The sequence below is a fragment of the Cavia porcellus genome, unplaced genomic scaffold, assembly GCF_034190915.1.
Source record: "Cavia porcellus strain 051 isolate PalLab524CR breed Dunkin Hartley unplaced genomic scaffold, mCavPor4.1 scaffold_32, whole genome shotgun sequence".
NCBI classification, from domain to species: domain Eukaryota; kingdom Metazoa; phylum Chordata; class Mammalia; order Rodentia; family Caviidae; genus Cavia; species Cavia porcellus.
Window position 1 is genome coordinate 23954498 of NW_026947515.1, and position 20157 is coordinate 23974654.

The window sequence follows — 20157 nt, forward strand, 5'->3', positions numbered from 1 at the left end:
GCCTATCTCTGGGAGGCCAAGCTGGGAACCTGCCACTATAGCGAAGCTGGATCCCGTCTGGCTTAAAGACATGATTTCTCTTTTTTTCTGTCGGTGACCTCCCGTCTGGACCTCTCAACCCCAAAACAAACACACCATTGAGGTCCTTTGTGTCCGGCTGTGGTTACTTCCCACCCTCCTGTTCTGCACCCCTCGTCCTTCTTTTTGATGCTTTGCTTTAATCCTTATTTTTTTTAAAATTCACCATTAAAAAAACCCATAGCCTTGTTATATGGTTCAGGCTAGCCCAGGCAAACCTTTAACTTGCTGCAATGCTCCTGCCTTAGCCTCCCAAGGGCTGGATTACAAGGCATGCGCTGCCACGCCTGCTCCTCGAATCTGGGGATTTTTCTAATTTCATTCCCTGTCTTGTAGCTGGAATGTAAGCTCCGGAAAAACACTGGCATAGTGCTGTATCCCGAGCGTGCAGGATGCGGCACATTTTGGGCGCTCCACAGATACTGATCACATGAATTCTGTAGGAAATGCGTTTTTGAAAGTTGAGGATAGTTAGAGGAGTCAGAGCTTCAGGTCCTCTCACAAGACCGCCTATAAACACCCTCCCCACCCCCACCTCAGCATAAGTGTTGGTTGGGAAGGCTCCTACCCATTGCTGTGCAGGAGGGGAGGCAGGTCATGGAGGGAAATGTTTTAAACCTGGACCCCAACCCCTTTCCAGCTTTGCAAAGAAAACAGAACTTAGTAAAGGTTAGTAATCATTTGTAATGCTTGTGGTTTCTTAATGAAGAGTTCAACTTTTAGGAAAAGGCGTAATTATGTAGAAAAATATGCCCCTGGGATAGTTTAAGTATCCCCTGGGAATCCTAGCTGATGAAACAGGAAATTGTCATTGAGTCAGGCCTTTACCACCTCAGCATCATTGAGAGAATAAACCATTTTATTCTCTTTGTAAGCTCAAACTAGGAAGGGCTGGCAACTGACATACTCCGGTTGGGCTGTAGCCTGGGAGGAGAGTCCTCTGGGTATCTCCCTCAGTCCCAAGATCCCAGAGGGAACAGAGACATCGCCATGGTGACTGGAAGGAGCTACTCAGAGAAGCAAAACCAGGCACTCGCTCAGGTCAAGGGCTGAGGACTATGAATAGTAAGTCAGCTTTTCCTGGCCATTTTTGCTGTCAGGCTGGGCTTCAGCCTGTGCCTGACCCAGGGCCACAGGAATAGGAAGATTCCATGCAGATTTCATGGCCCCAAATAAACACAGCCTGCTTAGGCCATCTGGTGGCCTGGATTCTGGGAGAGGTGGGGGTGGAGGAAAGAATGAGACAGGATGCCCTGAGGTGGAGGAAAAGGCAGCTGGCAAGCTCCTTTCACCTGCAGATGCCAGGAACCATCCAGAATGAGGGTCTTCTGGGAGAGGGACCACCTGCTCCTTTAGAAAAGCAGGCCCTGAAGGCGAGGCCAGCATTCTTTCCCTCTTGGTCCCGCATAGGCTGAGCTGGTGCCTCGGGAAGAGAATATTCGAGGGAGAGCAAGAAAAGAGGGAAAGAAAGGATAAAGAATCAGAATCACTAAGATACTGCTGGCAGCTGAGGAGCTTGCAGACAGCAGCCACTTTCTGTGGCCTGGGTATCGGGGAGGGCTCCGTGTAATTTCCCTTCCTTCCCTCAGGTACCCTGGAGCAGAGGCCTTTCATGACTCAACATGTTGTGAACATGGGGACAGGTGTGCCGTGGTGGAATCAGTCCGGCCTGAGTTTGAGTATTTCTGTGTGATCTTGAATTATAACCCTAAGTCTCCATATCCTGGTCAGCAAAGTAGAGATCTTCTAGCTGCCTCATGATGTTCCTGAAGGTACTGAGCACTGGCAAAGCACTTAATACAGTGACTGGCACTTAATACAGTGAAGTCAGCATGCACCAAAAATTAACTGCTGCTTTGCTAAGTCCTTACAACTTTTTTTTTCCTTTTAGAGACCTGCTGACTCTTTTTCTCTGCTGTTCTCGGGTAAAATGCAGTCTGACTGTGTAGCTCTATCCTGACCCTTTTTCCTCTTTCCACAGCATGCTCCCTGGCATGAGTGAGTTGGCAAAGCTGCTTCCTACTTCCTCTACCACCACGAGCTTGTCTCGTTTCCTGAAAATACCCCGGGGGCTTTCAGCTCCATTTGGGAGGAGGCCTAGGCAGATCTGGCTGGCCTGGTCCCCCATCGTGGCGGTGGTTTGGTGGGTTTGGCCCAGGGAATGGGGAAGGTGTCAGTTCTAGGAAGGAGGGAGCTAGAGAAACCTGGGGAGCAGCAGGAAGTGTCTGCCAGTTGGGGCCCAGGTGATGATCAGCAGGGAAGAGGGGCAGTTGAAAAGCCAAGGGAAAGGCAGAGACAGTAGAGGGGGCAGCTCAGTCCTACAGCACTTGCTGAGCATGTGCACGGCTCTGGGTTCAGTGCCTAGCACAACAAAAACGAACTAGGGAACAAACAAATGCCAGGGAGCAGGGAGGCCGGGCCGGGTTTCAGACAGCTTTCTTTGCTTCAGTTCTGACTGCTCTGTGGGAGCAGATCGGGGAGTGATTTACCAGCACTTTGAAAGCAGGGGTGGGTGAGGTTGCATGTGAGTGACAGCAGATATTCCAAGGGGCACAGTCCCTGCACCTTTCTTTCTTACTTTTTTCTTTGCAGAGGTAGAGATGGAGCCTGGAGCCTCATGCAGCTTGGCAGGTGCCACCGCGCTACTTCTTCAGCCTCCAAGTTGCTCGATTGATCTAAACCCAGGGGTGCATTTCCAGGCCTCACACGTCTCTGCTTGGGCAGACTAGACCACGCGCACTTGGAGATCACAAGGCACGGGAAGTTACCTGGCGGTAAACGGAAAACATAAGGGTTTTCTCATCTCATCTGTACCATGAGGGCGGAGCTGGTGAAATCCTGGAGATGGAAGGCCCCAGAGGACAAGCTCATCTTCTTGTGGGTAAGAGACAGACCTCTGGGGAGGAATGGCGGTTCTTTTAATGTATATTGAAAAGATGGTGGAATTTCTAAAGTGCAGGACACCAGGAGATGGCCCTCTTGTCACTCTTGTGACTGTCCTGTATCCCCGTGGGCATCTCAAGGACTGTCCTGCTTCCTCCTTTGTGGTCCCTCTGGGCATCAACCTCCTTCTCTCCCCGTATAGCGCTCAGCCTCCATCCAGCACCCTGGGAAGCTTTTCAAACCAAAACTGACACCTTTAAGACAGGCTCAGAAACCTTGCAACCACTTTCTAGTGTGCTTAGGAGGCCCAGGTCTCCCCTGGCCTGCAGGGCTCTCATGGGGAGGTCCAGCTACTCCCTGAGCTGCACAACTCCCACCCCCCAACTTACTTCCAAGTCCTGATTCTCAGCTAAATCTTCACACTGGTTTGGGCTCGGGTGCCCCTGGCCAGTCTCATTCGGTATTTCTCAACCTTCATTTTTATTACCACACTCCTTGTCTACCTTGGAAAAGCAATTATAGACATTTTTTCTCCTAATTGTCCCCCATGACCCCCTCCCCAAGTATGAAGATTGAACCCAGGGCCTTCATACTAACATCCCTGGTCATTTTTTATTTATTTTTTGAGAAAGGTCTCACTAAGTTGTTAAGTTGCCAAGCTGCCAGGCTAGACTGAAACTTTGGGTCCTCCTGCCTCAGCCTCTCAGAGTGCTGGTATTACAGTAGAATGTCACCTGAAAAAAATTTTTTGTAGTGAAAAAAAATGTATATTAAGCGTTTGTCAGCTGGATTCAAGCTTAGTGATCTCAGTTTCGTCGGCAGCATCCACAGCATCGTGAGCGGTCCACACAGGCCTTCTCCCCATCAGGCTGAGTGCATGTGGACCCGGCCGCACCATCACAGAGCTTTTTCACAAGCAGTGTGATCCGGTGCTTCTTGCCCTTGAGGGCTGCAAAGACCACAGGTACGGCTGTCTTCCATGTTTTACGTGTTGGGACCGTGGCTGAGGGGAGTCGGTGGCACAGTGGCCAAGCTGCTTTTCCTCAGGGTGTTCTTCGAGGCTCTTTGAGCAGCCTGAAGATGGAGGATGTGCCACTAGTACACTTATTTTAGATATATATGACATAGTAGATGATCTAATATACATATATGTTGCCTATACATACACACATGTACATATGTTCTATACATAAGATTAATTTTTTTGAGTTAGTTCTTCCCATGTAGTCCAGGCTGCTTCTAAACTCACTGTGTAGCCCAGGTTGGCCCTCCCTCGGTGACCCTCCCACCTTAACCCCCCAAGTGCTGGGAGTGCTAGGTTGTTATCACCCACCTGGGTGAAATTAAGATGTGAAAAACGTGTTTTGTCCCCCCTGTTGACATGTGCTCTAGTGATGGAGCACCACCGTTTGCTCCAATTTTCCTGTCACCCTCCTTTTGATTTTTCAAAGTGGTTTCACAGTGAGCTTCCCTACAGTGGAATATAAACTCCTGGGAACCGGGACCCCTGTCTGTTCTGTTCCCCATTGTCTCCCCACTGTGACAGGAAGAGCTATCCCTGGACACCCAGCTGGAGACCCCAGGGATCCTGCTGCACTGAGCTATCCCTGGACACCGTTCATGGGAGGTGAGTGGGGAGAGGCTGTGGACCCCGGCACCCAGCAGCTTCAGAGGAAAGAAAGGCTGGTGGGATCAGGGCTGATACTTCCCTCCCCTGTGGTGGATGTAATGGAGGGAAGGCATGTGAGATGGACAGACGCACGGACGTTGTCTCCAGGGCTACTTCTGCTTTTTCAATACTGGTGCATTTTTATTAAAGAAGAGAATAAAGCATTTGTAAATATATTTCTCTCATGTATACTTCAAAGGTGACACTGATCGGCTGCTACAGAGCTGGGGAGTAAAGAGGCCAGCACTCCCGCTGACCCCATCTCCCCCAGATGACAGACATATGGAGGGCCAGGAGCTGCCCAGCCCCAAAGGACAGAAAGGTTCTAGGTTGCACACACAGCACTCAGCCGCCAGCTCACATCACAGTGCAGCCCGGAGCACGGTGGCACCTCCAGGGATGTCAGGCATGCTTGTTAAGAAAACCCCTTTACCCACTAGAAAGAAATAAGGCATGAAGGTTTCCTCTGGGCTCCCAGCGCAGAGGCCAGGATGGCTGCCTTCTACTGGATTGTATGGCTCCTCTGATTCCCAGGGCCTCAGGAAGGATGGCAGAAGGAACTAAATCTCTGAAGGACTGTAGAGGAGAAGCTGGGCACCAGGGCACCTCTTAGCTGAAGTTTGACCCTTGAAGCCTTACACCAAAGGATGGAAGACCTGACCCAGCTGGGACCTCAAAAGCCTCCACCAAGGTGGGAGGTAAACAGCAGGCTTGTTACAGGAGGGAAGGAATAGTGCCTGTTATAGCACTATTCAGTGTGGGTGAGAATCTTGGCAGTGCCCAGGGAAGAGGACCAGGGGTAGACACTGGGACCTCTTGCTGCTGGCACATGCCCAGGATATTCTGTGGGCTGCAGATGTGTTCTGCATCAGGGCTGGCCTGTAGCAATTGTGGGGAGAATGAGACGTCATGGTCCCTGAGATGGGGGCAGGTGCAGACATGGGGACAGGGGTTCCCTCCATTCTGACTCCTGGAAAGCTTATGCCCAGAAAGCACTTCTGGGGCTGGAATTCAGGGAGGCTGAGAGACACAGGGGTCCTTGAGTATAACTGTCAAGGGGCCCCCTCGTCTCCTCTTCTGATTGGCTACAGATGTACGGTGGGCTGAGGGTTCTTCCCAGGTTTGGAGCAAGGCAATCAAGGCCAGGGTGAAGCTTCCTGTTTTGCAGACCAAGGGCTACCTGTGACCTGCTCAGGATTCTGGGGCTCAGGGAATGACAGCGCGCATCATGGCTGGTGGAAAGCAGTGAGTGGTCCAGGAGACCTTAGGAGCCTGCAACATTGGCTCTTAGGGTCCCCTTTCAAGTGTTTCCAGTTGTGGCAAGCAGTCAAGGAAGATCTTGTATTGCAAATCTTGCAGAAAAACTTGAGTTTGAAAAAACGACAACAAAAAACCAACTAATCCAGAATGGCTTCCCGAAACCTGGTCCCCTCTGAACGTGAGGCCCAGGGTCAGGAAGCCAGGAGCAGAGTGCCGGGGAACCCCCAGGGCAATGGGGACTTTTGGCTTTGACACTGAGCTTTGTCTTCAGGTGGAAGCGAGTGGCTGGTTCCATCCACTGGAAACATACGTCATCCCCAGATCTGAGGGGCTTTGTTCCTTGCCCACGGATGGAGAGGCCACCTGCTGGGACATATTGCTGCTAAAGGACTCTCATTTGCCACAGGCTGTGTGGTCCAGGCCTCAGGGACCCTGTAGCCTGGAGCCCAGGGAGGATACAGGCCACGAAAGGGTCACTTGCTGCTGAGTGTCTTAACTTTTGTGGCATTGATGTCGGCCTTGGTCTTTTGGATTCTGGCAAAGATCTCCTTGAAGAGCGCCTTGTATTCAGGCTGGCTCTGCTCCAGCCGCTTGTCCACAGCCTCCACGTGCTGGCTCAGGCTCTTCTCCCCACCCTGGCCTTCCTCGCCCCCTCGCAGGTCCCTCCACGAGCTGTCTCGGGAGATGGGCCGCGAGGTCTGCACACCCGCGTGCCGCACCCCCGCCCCATGCTGTCGGCACTTGCTCAGCAGCTCTTCGTATTTCTCCAGCAGCGCGTGGTACTGCTCATCCACCTCCCGCAGGATGGACATGCCGCGCCTGCGCACGCTGTTGGCGTGCAGCGTGAGGCTGCCTGCGTGCCGACCGGCGGGGTCTTTGGCCACGATGGCGTTGAGCGCCGTGTCACTGCAGCTCTTGCGCACAGCATGGCCTGGGGAAGCAGCGGGCGAGGCGACACCGTCCGGTACGCTAGAGTCGTCTCCACTACCTGGCTGAGGGTCGTCAGCCTCAGGAACCTGAGTGAGGGGTGCCAGCAGCGCCTCGGCCAGGTGGTCATCCCGGCCCAGCAGGTAGGTCTTGGCCTGCTTCATCTGCTGCAGCTCCAGGATCTCGGCTTCCAGCTCCTGCACGCGCAGGCGGCAGCCCTCCATCTCGCACAGCTGCCGTTCCAGCTCCGTGTACTCCTGCAGCACGGCCGTGTACTCGCGCTCTGCCCGCTCCTTGCGCTGCCGCTCCTGACTCACCTGAGAGCGCAGGACCTCCACCAGGGTCTGTAGCCGCTCGTTCTCCTGCTCCAGGGTTCGAGGGCCCAGCTCCAGGGAGGAACTGTGCAGGCGGAAGGCATCCTCGCACCTGCCGAGAAGCAGGGCAGGTGGTCACGGGCCAGGCCTCCCAGCCCAGCTGGCTATTCTGTCTCCGGTAATCTCCACCCCTTTTTCCCGCTGGAGGCTGACCACTGGGGCCTCAGCCAGGCAGGAGTGTTTTCTCCTCATGCCTTGCCCCTGTATGGTCCAGCCAGGCAGTCCTCTCCATCCTGTCTAAATTTCAGTGATTTCCCTCAGCTTGGCCCAAGGCCTAAGGATGTAGCCCTAGGATGCTGTGGTTTCCATTCAGTTGCTCTTTTCTATTAAACTCCCCTCTGTGCAAGGATTCTAACTTTTATTTCTATTTTTAGTTTTTTGAGACAGAGTCTCGCTATGTAGTCCGGGCTGGCTTCGAATTCACTGTGTAGCTCAAGCTGGCTTGGAACTCGAGGCGATCATTCTGTCTCAGCCTCCTGAGTGCCACCATGCCTGGCTAAGGACGCAATTAAAGCACTCCCACTAAATACATGATCTGTGCTATGTGTATGGTTCATATCTGTAATCCCAGGACTCTAGGGGGCTGAGGCAGGAGGATTATAAATTGGAGTCTAGTCTGAGCAGTTTACTGACTTAGTGAGACCCTGTCTCAAAATTTAAGAAAAGGTATGAGATGCCTGGGATGTAACTCAGTGGGAAAGCCCTGGGTTCAATTCCCAGTACCACCAAACAAAATCTGCCCTGCTTCCCAGTGCTGGGGATTGAACCCAGGACGTCATGCATGTTAGGCAAGCAGTCTACCACAAGCTATACCAGCAGCCTGAATTCTTTTTCTTTTTTTACAGGCTATAATTTTCTCATCTGAGTAAGGGTCTGAAAAAAGCACAATTTGCAGCAGGTGATAAGCATTGAAGTAGCCGAGTACTGGTGCATAGCCAGGGCACCATAAATGCAGCTGTTCTTGTCTTTGGAGACAGCATCACTGAGGCTCTCCTGGACGGGCTTCAAGCCGCCTTCTTACCTGTGTTTGGCATCCATCTACTCTTTCCTCCCTTCCTGGGACGCAGGGACACCAGGCCCCTCACCTACCGTGGGCTGGTGCACAGCTCCTTGAGGCAGGGGAAAGTGTGGATGGTTCGCCTGCGGTCCCTTTTCTCCCGGCGCATGCACAGCTGCTTCAGCCCCCTCAGCTGCTCCACCTGGGCCTGTAGCTCCTCCACCTGGGCCTGCAGCCGCTCCTCAGTCTCTGTCAGCCTGGAGTTGGGGCGGGGAGGGGGAACAGAGATGGGAAGGATTTTTTTCTTTTTTTTTTTGTTATTGGGAATTGAACCCAGGCCCATCACAGTGGGCTACATCTCAGTACTTTGTCAATTTTTTTTGCTTTGTCAATTTTTAAAAAATTTATTTTTCTAAATCTGGGGATTTAGCTCAGCGGCATAAGTGCCTGCCTTGCAAGTGTACAGTTGCCGGTACCATAAAATATAGATACTTTTCTTTTGTAGTCCTAGCTTACTGGACTAACTTGTATCCCTGTTTACTTATTTTTTTGTGGTACCAGGGATCAAACTCATGACCTCACACTTGCCAGGCAGGTGCTTGTGCCACTGAGCTAAATCCCTGGCCCTATGTATTTATTTTTTGAATCAAGACTCTAAGTCACTACATTGCCCAGGCTGGTCTTTAACTTGGGATGTTCCCGCCTCAGCCTCCCAGAGTGCTGAGGTTATAGGTGTGTGCCACCATGCCTGGCTATGGGAAAAGTTTTAAAAGGATAGCGCCCCTCATTGCAGCCCTGGCTCCCTGTAGATGGAAGGACATGGAGTTGGCCACAGACAGGCAACCTTGGGCCATTTTGCCTGGTGCTGAGGTCAGGTAGGGAACTCTCTGAAGCCCTAGAAGCCACCCTTCTTCCGTACCTCCCGGACAAGCTGATCATTCCTTGTGTAGCTCCTTCAGTTCCGGGTACACTCCTCTATCATGTATCATCCTGCACTTTGGTGCAATATTTACGTTCTGCCTTCTCTCCCAGCTGTGAGCTCCTGGGGGGCTCTTTACCTCCCACGATTGTATGTCCAGTACCTAAAACTGAGCCTAGTGCATAAATGGTGCTTAAAGAAGGGTTGAGGCCTGAATGTTAATCCGTGCAAAATTGACAAGAGGCAAATTCACTATCATTTCAGGGGTGCTCAGCTTGGGCCACTAGGAGAAAGGCCTGCGTTTCCCCACCAGTCCATACACCCAGGTGCCCGTAGGCCCCAGCTCCCCCTTGTCCACCCCAGCCTCGGCCCAGCCCTTACCCATGGATCTTCTGCTGGGCAGCCTTACTCTCCAGCACTAGCCTCTGGTTGGTCAGCTCCAGGTCTCGGGCTGTCAGGTCCAGCTGCTCGTACACTTTGGCGTGCTGCTCATTCACGTGACGTAGCATGTCCAGCTGCTTGGTTAGGTACTGGCGGATGAAGGGGGAATGGAATAAACTTCTAGGATGGCTCAGGGGTAATGTGTCCTCCCACTCCTAGAGACAGAGGACCGATAAGGATGCCCAGGGTAGTTGTATATGCCCTGCTCGAGGCTGTCTATTAAGAGGATACCTACTGCAAAGATGTACCCAGGCTAAGGGCACCCGGTAGCTGGGCGAAGCCTCACCTCGATCTCTTGTACTTGCTCCTCATTGGTGGAGTACATCTGCTGCAGGGACTCCTCTAGTTCCTTGTTCCTCTCCAGCAGGGTCTTCCCCAGCTCCGCGGCCAAGTGTAAGTCTGGAGAGGGGGCCAGAGCGGGATGCACACCAACATGAGACAGTCAGAGGACCCTCACTAATGCTCTAGGAATTCACTGTGGGCCTGGTGACTCCAAGGCCGGCAGCTCTTAGGAAGCTTCCAGGCCTAAAGGAGGCCAGAGCCAGAGCTAAGCCTTAGCACTGCTGTTGCTTCCCTCCACCATGTCCCCTCTCAGACACGCCGCCTCTCCTTCCTCAAATCCACGCTTAAATGTCACCTTCTCTTGGGGGTCTTTCTCAGCCACATGACTCAAGTCACAGCCTCTCCTGCCCTGCTTTCTCTTCAACTTACTTGTTGCCTCTAGCATTTAGCACCATCTAAATTACCAAACAAGACACTCAGTTATCTTGTTCATCTCCCACTACTAATTGTGAGCTTAGGGTAAAGGGATCTTTCTGTTTTGTCCACTGGTATCCTTAGGCTCTAGGACCATGTGTACCACTGGGCAGTAGAGCACCCCTGGGTGTAATCTCCAGTACTGACAAAGCAATGCAGAACTCTGTGTATGTATGGTGTTGGAGGAGGGGAAAAATAGGGTACAAGGGAAATATACCACCCACAGAGAGGTGCTATTAACATCTTGGTGGCCATCCTTCCAAACAGTGCTTAAAGCATTCATACATCTGCTAAAAACAGGACATGTTTGATCTGTTTTAACTTTATGAGGTGATCTCTTAAAAGTGTCCTCAATCTAGGCTAATGGTAGAAATCTGAATTAAGATACATACATGCAACTCCACAAGGACCCACATGATATGCTTCAAAGACTCAGCTCATTAATGTTTTCCCTTCCTAGATGCATGGAGATAGTTCTGGTGTCCCCAGAGGATGGATGGGCCTTTATTCCCTCCTAGGAGGTGCCACAGATATGTCTGGTTTCACAAAGCCATTTGCTGCACATCAGACAAGTCTGGGCAGGGGTCTCCCCTCTTGGATAAGCACCAGAGAGCAGGCACTCTGGGAGTGCAGTTGAGAAAAGGGCCTTGGGTGCTTTCAGCCAAACGGGGGACTAACTGATGTCACTATGTGAAAGGCAGATGAGCCAGGTATGGTGGTGCATGCCTGTAATCCCAGCAATCTGGGAGGTTGAGGCAGGACAATCAGCATTCTTGTCCAGCCTAGGCACTTCGTTGACTTATCAAGACCCTGTTTCAACAATAAGAAAAATTTTTAAAAAAGGATGGAGATGTACTTTAATGCAAACACTCTATGTTCAATCCCACGTACCTTAAAAAAAAAGGGGGGTGGTGGTGGCTGAGCAGTTACCAGTCCTAAACAAAAGGCCAAGCTGCCTATCTGGAATAAACTTGGAGTCTGTGTTCCCAGGCCCAGCAGGGAGTTTTTGAAATAGCCAGAGCAGGCCAGGCATGTTGGTACATTCCTATAATCCCAGCACTTTGGAGACTGAGGTAGGAGGATCACTGCATGTTTGAGACCAGCCTGGGCTACATAGTGAATTCACAGCCAACCTGAACTGCATAGGGAGACCCTGTGTCACAAAAAATAAGTAAGTAAATAAATAAAATGGAGAAGAGAAACGGCCAGAATGCAGTCTCCATGGCTGGCCCAAGCCAGGGGAGGGGCTCATGCCTGGGTGTCTCGGGAAAGCGGAGGAAAGCTACTGCCCTGGAGACTGGGTGGGGAAACAAAATCAGCTTTCCCAAAGAAAGTGCACCTACTTTTATACAAACCATGGATGGAAATTTGGAGCCTCAGGCAACAGACTTGCTGCTGAGGATGCCAAGCAGTCCTAGTCACCTAAGGGGAAGCTAGTGAGGGAGCATGGACGCTCGCTCGCTGTGAGAATTTGTTAATTGCAAATCGGGCAAATGTTTGGCAGCACCTGCAAAGCATCACATGGTTTGCTGTTCTAACTGTTGAACTACAGGCCTGTGTTATGTCATGTGCTTGGCGATAACTGGGGGCCCAGCAAAGATGAGAGAGCAAGGACACCTTCCTATTTCCAGGGACAGGAGGTCAACTATTCAGCCCATAATTCTGGCATAAATGAAGAATGCGCCAGGGTTGGTGGCGCACATCTGTAATCCCAGTCACTTGCAAGGTTAAGGCAGGAGGATTGTGAGTTTGAGGCTAGCCTGGATACCTAGCAAGAGCCTGTCTCAAAAAGCTGAAGAAGCACAACAGTGCAGTGGGCCACCCTCCTGAATGCTTCCTCCCTTGGAGCCAGGATGTGGCCTGAGAAAGGCCGTCACTTTCTGTAGGTGGCCTGCATGGGGCTCCTGCAGCTTAACTAGAATCCAAAACCACAGAATCTGAGACAGAAGCAAGGCCAAAGGCGCCTCCAACATCAGGGGCAGTGCTGCTCCTCTGCCCACAGGCTTCGGCAGAATACACCTCACCTGAGCCGGAACCTTGAGCCTGCCCCATGTGGGCAGTGAATGTGATCTGGAGGGAGGAAAACACAACAGAAGCTGTTTGAGATTGGCGGGGGAAACTGGATCACACACAATGCCCAATGAGCTACTGGGTTGCCCGGAGGAATCACAGGAGGGGTGAGAGCTGCAGAGCAGGGCACTGCAGGGAGCCAAGCACTAGGAGAGGACCCCAGCTGGCTGCGGGCTGGTGCTGGCTGCGGGCTCCATGGGGGAAGGGGCTAAGCAGGGCATGGAGCCAGCAGCAAACAGCCTATCACAGCCAGATCAGTGGGCTCCACTGCGCCAAGCAGGGAAGATTCTGACCCTCCCCTGGGATTTGGATTTTCTGGGGTCTCCTTCAGGAGGCTTTGTGGAAGGCTTTGTGGAAGGCTTTGTGAAGCAAATGCCCCAGAGGCCTGAGAGGGAAGTGCAGGGAGACCCATGGTTATCTCTGAAGAGAAACCTGAAATTTCTTTTTTTTTTTTTTTTTTTTTTTTTTTTTGGTCTTTTTCGTTTTTATCGGTACCGGGGATCAAACTCACGACTGGCTGCTTTCAAGGCAGGCGCTTATGCCGCTGAGCTAAATCCCCAGCCCCTGAAATTTCAACACTCTGGGAGGCTAAGGCAAAAAGATCACAAGTTCAAGCTCAGGCTGGGCAATTTGGTGGCAGTAAGATCCTGCCTTAAAATTAAAAAAAAATTTTTTTTGGTTCGTCTGTTGTTTTCATTATTTTTAATACAGAAATTTTTAATAAAAGCTGGGGATGTAACTTAATGTGAAGGCCCTGGGTTCAATTCCTAGTACTAAAAAGAAAGAAAGGAAGAGAGAAAGAGGGGAAAAAAACAAAGAAGAAAAGAAACCTCAAAATCACACCGCCCTGCTCGACTGAGGTGCAACAGACTCCACAATAGAGAGGTGGGAATGGGACAGGGAACGGGCACAGGAAAGATACAAAGGTACAGGGCATGGGGTGGAGGTGGAGGACACCAGCTATAAGCAGTGCTGCTCACAGTGCCCACAGCACAAATGTCAGAAACCTAGAGTCCACCGAATTGGGGTCAGGTCATGTTTGCGGTGACCAGTATAGAGGAAGAACATTCCTCTCTTCCCATGTCAGAGCTCTCCCCTGAGGTTGAGGACTTAAGGTTGGGCTAGGAAGGGGAGGAGAGGACAGACAAGAGGATTTCACCTCTGTGACTCAGCAGCCATCCCACAGCTTAGACAGCGTTATCCCCAGGGTGTGCCACGTCGGGTCTAAGGTGAGGGAAGGAGGTGAGCAGAGAGAGAGGCCAGCGCTTAATAATGAATGGATTTTTTCTATTTTTACAGTTGCTTGTGGTAGCGGGCAGAAGGAGCAGAGTGAACCTAGGGCCTTGCTGGTCCCAACCATCTCCTTCCAATCCAAGTCAGACAGGATATCCAGGGTATTTTGGGAAGTAAAGCCCAGGCATATCCTAGGGGTTAAGGAAAACAGACACAGAGGGAGACCAGATGGATGGATGAGAAAACCACTCCCTGGGCCACCCATAGGCAACCAGGGAGCAGCTGTGCGGAAGAGAATTTGGGGACTGAGTATAGGGAAGGTGGATGCCACCGCCACCTGATCCCCAACTCCAGCGTGATGTCCTTTGGGTGCACCCCATCTCACCATCCAGCTCTCTGTGCCAGGCCCCCAGGGTTGGAGGGGGACTGGCGCCTCTGTAGCTGCCTGGGACTTTCTCTGCCTTCCACCCCCTTTTCCAGTCTTTCATGTGGTTCCTTTGTACAAGCATCCCTCCCCTTAGCATGCCAGGAGCCAGGGCTCAAACCTTTCTGAGTCTTTGCTTTCACTGTCTCTGGGTTGAGGATCCTGCAGGAACTAGTAGACACAGTTGTCAGTTTGGTCTCATTTCTGTCTTCTCTTCTGGAATGTGCAAGCCCTGAGGGCACAGATTATTTCTAGGTCTGCAGGATCAGTTTGGCATCTGATCTACGGCAGGCAGACACTTGGTTTTTGATGGAAAGCTCGTTTCTTCTGTGACTGTCTCACTATCCTTTCTCATAGGCTCCAGCTACCACTGGTGCTGCAGATCAGCAGGGCCCAAGAATTGGAGGCCTGCTGGTCCCCATCACTCACAAGGCCTCAGAACATAGCTACTCAGCCCTACCGGAATCTCAATACTTCTCCCTCCCTAGAAACGTATATCTACCACCCCTACTCCCTGGCTCCTTCCTCCCACATCTGGGCTGGGCACAGTGCCAAACCTTCATTAGGGGTGCAGGAATTAAATAAGACTGCAACAGTATCAGCATCTGCTTCCCAGGGAGGCCATCTTCCCCAGGACTCAGCTTCTGAGCTTTGCTTCTAAGCCTGCCTCTTCTAGGAAGGCATCCGTTAACACTGGATCACTGATAGTTACCAGCAGGCCTCTATTTACCAAGATATGCTGAGAAGCTCAAGGCTGTGATTATTCCTAGCTCCCAAGATGATAAGTAGCATTTAAGTGGGTGCATAGGTGTTTGGGGAATGGGAAAATTTGGGGTGAGTGTCCATGGGAAGGAGTTTGTCACAGCCAGTGTGGGCTCTCTTTGGGGGGAGCTGAGGCTAGGGTCCAGTGCACACAGCACAGCAGGGTCTAGCCTAGCATCTTCAGGTACTAGGGGACATGGGTCCCCTGAGGTCTGATTAACAGTGCAAGGACAGTGCCTCATCTGCCTTTGCATCTTGCCTGCGCGGGGAAGTGGGTCAGGGCCAGAAAACAAAGGTGCCAGGATATAGGTAGATGCCTCCTGTCAGAGCTCTGGGGACCAAGGCCTGATGGCACCCAGTGCACCAGGCTTGTGTCCAAACCATCCAGGCCTGCAGACTGTGGAAAGGTCACTTCTCCCTGGATTCCTCCAAGAATAAGGCACCTTGAGGGCAAAGAGGATGGGTTTGACTCTGTTCTGGCCGGCCTTGGGCCTGACCCTCTCAGGCCTTCTCCTTCCTGTCCCAACAGCCCCACCCCTGCTCCCGGTGATGTCACTTCTGTCACTGAGGCCACCTCATCACCAGTTTCTAACCCCCTTCCAGTGCCCTCTCTGCCCTCAGATGAGGTGGAGAGGGTGGAAGTGGCTTGCTCTGGGCCCCAAACTAGATCCTTTCGGAATCCGAGCAATGTTGGAGGGGCTTCCGGAGGGGAGGGGCCAGGCAGCTCGTCCCTCGGGAAGGCAGATTGGAGGAGACTGCACCACGTCTTCACTGGCACGGTCCCCTACCCAACTCCCTTCCGCTGGGTGGGGGTAGCAGGAGTGAGTTGCAGAAACTTCCTGGGAGTCTTATGACTACAGAAGTCCTGGCAGGAAGAAGTGCTGCTGGATTTGAAATGAGAGGGCATCCCTGTGCACACAGCACCCTCCACCCTAAGGACTGCCAGCCAGTGCCTGGGGACTAGCGATACTGGGGTACCTGGGCAGTTGGTGCCTCTAAGATGAGGTAGCAGAGCTAGATGACGAATGCCCTGTCGACGGGGGAGCTATGAATAACCCCCGCCCCCACTTTTGCAGGTCTCCTCGGGTCCTGTCCGGGCCAGCGGCCCTGTCTCCACCTCCAGACGCACTACTCCTCCTCGGAGTCGGGCGCCCCAGCTCCGATCCTGCCTAGCCCTTCCCGGGGTGATACCGCCGGACAATGGAGTAGCGGGCTGGGTCGCAGGGTGCACCCCCTTCTCTGTCCCCCGCGCTCACCCTGCTCCAGGTCCTGCTGGTCGTACCAGGGCTCCTCTTCCTCCGCGGAGAAGTCCTCCATCCCGGCGGCTCTCCGCATGGCCCCCACGGGCGGCGCTGGGCAGGCGCTGCGGCGGCGCGGCTCAGGGCCGGGGCTCAGGGCCCGGGACAATGCGGCGGAGGCGGGCCGGGCCTCCCGCGTCGCGCACTCGGGCTGCGGCGACCCCTCCCGCGCCGCGCCCCCTCGCCATCCGCCGCCGGTCGGGCGCCCACCCGGGGCCTGGCGTGTCAGCGGTCACGCCCGGCCGGGGATCGGCGGAGCTGGGGGCGCGGAGCCGCAACTGCACAAAGGGTGGAGGGGTGGGGACGGGGGGCGGGATGGCAGCAAAGAGGGCCGGGGCCGCCGGGAGGTCCGAGGCGTTAGCAGCGCGCGGGAGCCGCGGTGCGCACCCCCTACCCGACTGCGCACCGCGCCGTCCCGGGTCCGACAGGCGACACCCCGCGCGGCCGCTGCATCTTGACGGGGCCCGCCTGCAGCTTCCAGAGTCGCCAGCTCCACGGGGAGGAGGCTGACCGCCGGAGACCAATCAGGAGGGGTATGCAAAACTGGAGGCGGGGCCAAGGGTGGGAACTGTCTAGTGTCGGGGTTTGGGAATCGCTGGCTTGACGGCGCGGTCCTCCCCGTCTCCGGGTTGGACTTCAGCTCACGTCTATCTGGTCTACCTGAAATGATCTTAGGTTTACCTGTTGTGTGTCCTGGGTCTCCTGTTCACTGCGAGCCCTCACTGCGTAGAACAGGCTGGCCCATCGATACCTTCTATAGACATTCTTTGAATATTATTTTGCAATTACCTTAAAGATTTTGAGTGTTTAAAAGCTGATGGCCAGAAATCGCAGGTTAGGAGCCAGCGATGTTTGGAGGCTCTCACAGTACTTGCATTCTCTTTAAGACTCTTTTTCTCTTTCCTTGGGACTCGTTTCCTAAATCCAGTTACATCCCCCCAAAGCACACGGTTTCACATACCAAACTTGCTTTCCTTACAGGATTTTTCAGGCTCAAGATTCATATGGCTCATTTTTTTCTAGGACTCATGGTGTGCCGGCACTGACATACTCTGAGTCTAACTAACTCTGAATAAATGTGGCAATATATTCAACGCAGGATTTGTGCCCCAAATATAGACAAAATACCTGCGAAGCCAAAAGAAAAAAGGTGTGTGGCCCAGGAGAAAAGCGTAAAAAAGACTTAACCAGACAATTTATACAGATGGGTATCAGAGTGATCCAATAAACATCTAGCAAGGAAATATGTCAGGAGATGAAAGTTAAACACACAACTGGATACTACTACTGCTGTTGTTTGGATCTTACATGTCTCCCATGGACTGTGCAATTAGAGATTCGATTCCAGGGTGGTAAGGGGCCTACTGGGAGGTCCTTATGTCACTGGGGGCGTCCCTGAGGTAGTGCCTTCCTTGTTATCTTTATTTACCAGTCGTGATGTGAGTGGCTTTGTGCCACTGCATGCTCCCACTGTCATGAACTACCTTGCCAAGGGTCTAAAAAAGTAGCAGGGCCAATGATCACAGACTGCAATCTCCAAACCTCCAATCTCCAAAGGACCAAAAGAAACCTTTGCTTTTTGTAAATTGCTGTGTTAGTATCTTTCCATCACTGTGATGAAATACCTGTGATAAATCAATTTAAAAGGAAAAAAGACTTGTTTTAGCGCATAGCTTCAGAGGTTTCAGTCCCTGTTGCTTTTGAGTCTTTGGTAAGGAAGTGCGTGGCAGATGAAACAGCTCATTTTTGATAATCAGTAAGAAAAAAGAGAGACAAGAAGGGCCTGAGAGCCTAACATCCTCTTTAGGGGCACGGTTCCAACAACCTAACTTCCTTTCATTAGACCCACCTCTCAGAGCTTCTGCTACATCCAGGTAGTGTTGAAGGGTGAGGTGTAAGCCTTTATTTAGTACATGGCCTTTGGGGTACTTCTAAACCATAGTAGTTGGTTATCTCAGGAATCTATTATAGTGAGAGAAGTTGACTAACGCAACTTACACGGGGCAAAAATTTCTCTTCTTAAAATTTAAAAATCAGAAAATGCCCAGTGTTGACAAGCATATTGAGCAACCTAAACTCTCTTCCACTGCTGATGGAAGTGCACATTGGGACAGCCACCTAAGAACATTGGTGGATAAGATCTAGGAAGTGAAAACAGGCTTCTGCAGGCCGAATTCCTTGGCAACTGATCCTGAGATGGAGATTAGCCTGCAGGAAGCTGGCTAGCGAGCACTTTCTGGGAAAGAGCACAGGGAGAGGCCTGATTGGGCTGTAGCCTAGACGAAGGCCTCTCCTCAAGGGCGCTGACTCTGGGTGGTGCTTCAAAGCTATTTCCAGTGGCAGTAGGGGAGGGGGCTTTGTATCCCCCTTCTGCACACATCAACTGTCATCAAGTGGATGCAAGCTGCCATTGGGAAGTGTCTTAACTTTGGCTATGGGAGTACTTTTCAGTGGTTCTCAGCAGATTCTCAGAGAGGCCTGGCAGCTTTGGATGGTCAGCTAGCAGCCCGCTTAGCAGTTGAGGAAACAGGTCCTGAAGGAGAATCTGTGGAATGAACCATGGCACACTCAAGTCCTATGACCCAGCAACTCTGTTCCTGCGCACAGGCAACAGAAATATGTACATATGTGACCAAAAGGCATGTACAAGAATGTTCCTAGCAACATTAGCCATAGTGGCTCATTCTGGGAACAACCCAAATGTCTGCCAACAGTCAAGGAATGTAGTATATTCATGTATATAGCACAAATTAAAAGTTAGTAGTACAGATGCAAAGAGAAAATATTTATATCCATTTCTTGGGTTGTGTAACAAACTGTCCTAAATACGATGGTGTGAAAGAAGATACATTTATTATTTATAGTTCTGTAGGTTAGAAGGCTAACATGGCTCCCACCAGCTCAAGTCAAGGTGGTGGCAGAGCTATGTCCCTTCCAGAGGCTCTGACCTCCCCTGCCATCGCCTGTACTTTTGTATACCATTAGGATGTAATGGTGTTGGGCCCTCCTGAATAATCTTAGATCATCTTCCTATCTCAAGGTTCTCAATTTAGTCACATCTGTAAACTCCCACAGTGTCATGCAGGGAATATGTCCAGAGATGCTGGGGATTAGGATATGGGCATTTTGGGGATCACGATTATACCTATCACAATTCTGTTTAACCTCATTTATATAAGGTCCAAAATGGGCAAAAGTAATTAGGATAGTGCTTAGCCCTGGAAAAACACATGAGAAACTCCAAGGTGACTATTTATTGTGGTGTTGGGGATTAAATCTGAGACCTTCACATTAAGCTGCATCCTAGCCTCACACCATTTGTTTGGTTTTTGAGATGGGCTCACTGTGCCTGGCCTTGAACACATTATGCAGCCAGGGTGGCCTTGAACTCATGATAATTCCCCTGGCTCAGCCTCCCAAGTGTGGAGATTACAGGCATGTGCCACCACCCTCAATTCCTTTTTTATTTGTAGACAGGGTCTCTCCTGAGTGCTAGGATTACAGGAGTAATCCTGTATCCTAATGCCTGGCTTATCACTGTAACTATTTTTAATGTACAACTCAAGAGTTGTATAATGTATACATCACTATTCTCTCTCTCTCTCTCTCTCTCTCTCTCTCTCTCTCTCTCTCTCTCTCTCTCTCTGGTACTGGGGATCGAACTTGTGCCAGGCAGGTGCTTATGTCAATGAGCTAAATCCCCAGCCCTATCACTTGAACTCTTATCATTTTGTAAAACTGAAATTCTGCTCCTATTAAACACTATTTCCCTTTTTGGAAGTGTTTTACTTTCTGATCTGGGTGCTGGTTCCATAGCTATGTTCACTCGTGAAAGTTTGTCTACCTGTATGCTTCAATGTAGGCAATTTTCTGAAGACATATGAGAAAAGTTTACTTAAGAAGGAATAAAGCTCCACCCTACGGCTGAGGCACAGGCGGTCCTCAGTCTTGTACACTTTCTTTGGAGACAGACAATACATAAGCGACCACCACCAGCAGCGTGTGCTACGAAGGAGACAGTCTGGGGGTGCTTTAGATCTGGCTTTCAGAAAGGCTTCTTTTCAAA

General features: G+C 51.5%; 1 protein-coding gene and 1 long non-coding RNA gene across 7 annotated transcripts; one reads left to right on the forward strand and one right to left on the reverse strand.

Annotated features, from left to right (window-relative positions):
• Positions 1-17: 17 nt before the first annotated feature.
• Positions 18-7725, forward strand: LOC106026478 (uncharacterized). 4 transcript variants are annotated; one of them, XR_010045268.1, is made up of 7 exons: positions 797-1143; positions 1668-1850; positions 1970-2221; positions 2671-2959; positions 3784-3925; positions 4508-4588; positions 5165-7725. It is a non-coding gene; the product is annotated as an uncharacterized LOC106026478 (long non-coding RNA). The 4 variants fall into 4 exon arrangements; XR_010045269.1 differs by lacking the exon at positions 1970-2221 and having other exon boundaries at positions 811-1143; positions 2671-2709; positions 2803-2959; XR_002789991.2 differs by lacking the exons at positions 797-1143; positions 1970-2221 and adding an exon at positions 18-747.
• Positions 4745-16209, reverse strand: Cdr2l (cerebellar degeneration related protein 2 like). 3 transcript variants are annotated; one of them, XM_063242358.1, is made up of 6 exons: positions 16050-16181; positions 14153-14263; positions 9835-9947; positions 9489-9637; positions 8281-8445; positions 4745-7243 (listed from the first exon to the last, which is right to left on the reverse strand). In XM_063242358.1, exons 1-6 carry the CDS (start codon positions 16126-16128, stop codon positions 6364-6366), a joined length of 1497 nt encoding a protein of 498 aa, XP_063098428.1. In that variant the 5' UTR covers positions 16129-16181; the 3' UTR covers positions 4745-6363. The 3 variants fall into 3 exon arrangements, with proteins under 3 accessions (XP_063098428.1, XP_003464846.1, XP_063098429.1); XM_003464798.5 differs by lacking the exon at positions 14153-14263 and having other exon boundaries at positions 16050-16209; XM_063242359.1 differs by lacking the exon at positions 16050-16181 and having other exon boundaries at positions 13534-14868.
• Between the last annotated feature and the right edge of the window lie 3948 nt (positions 16210-20157).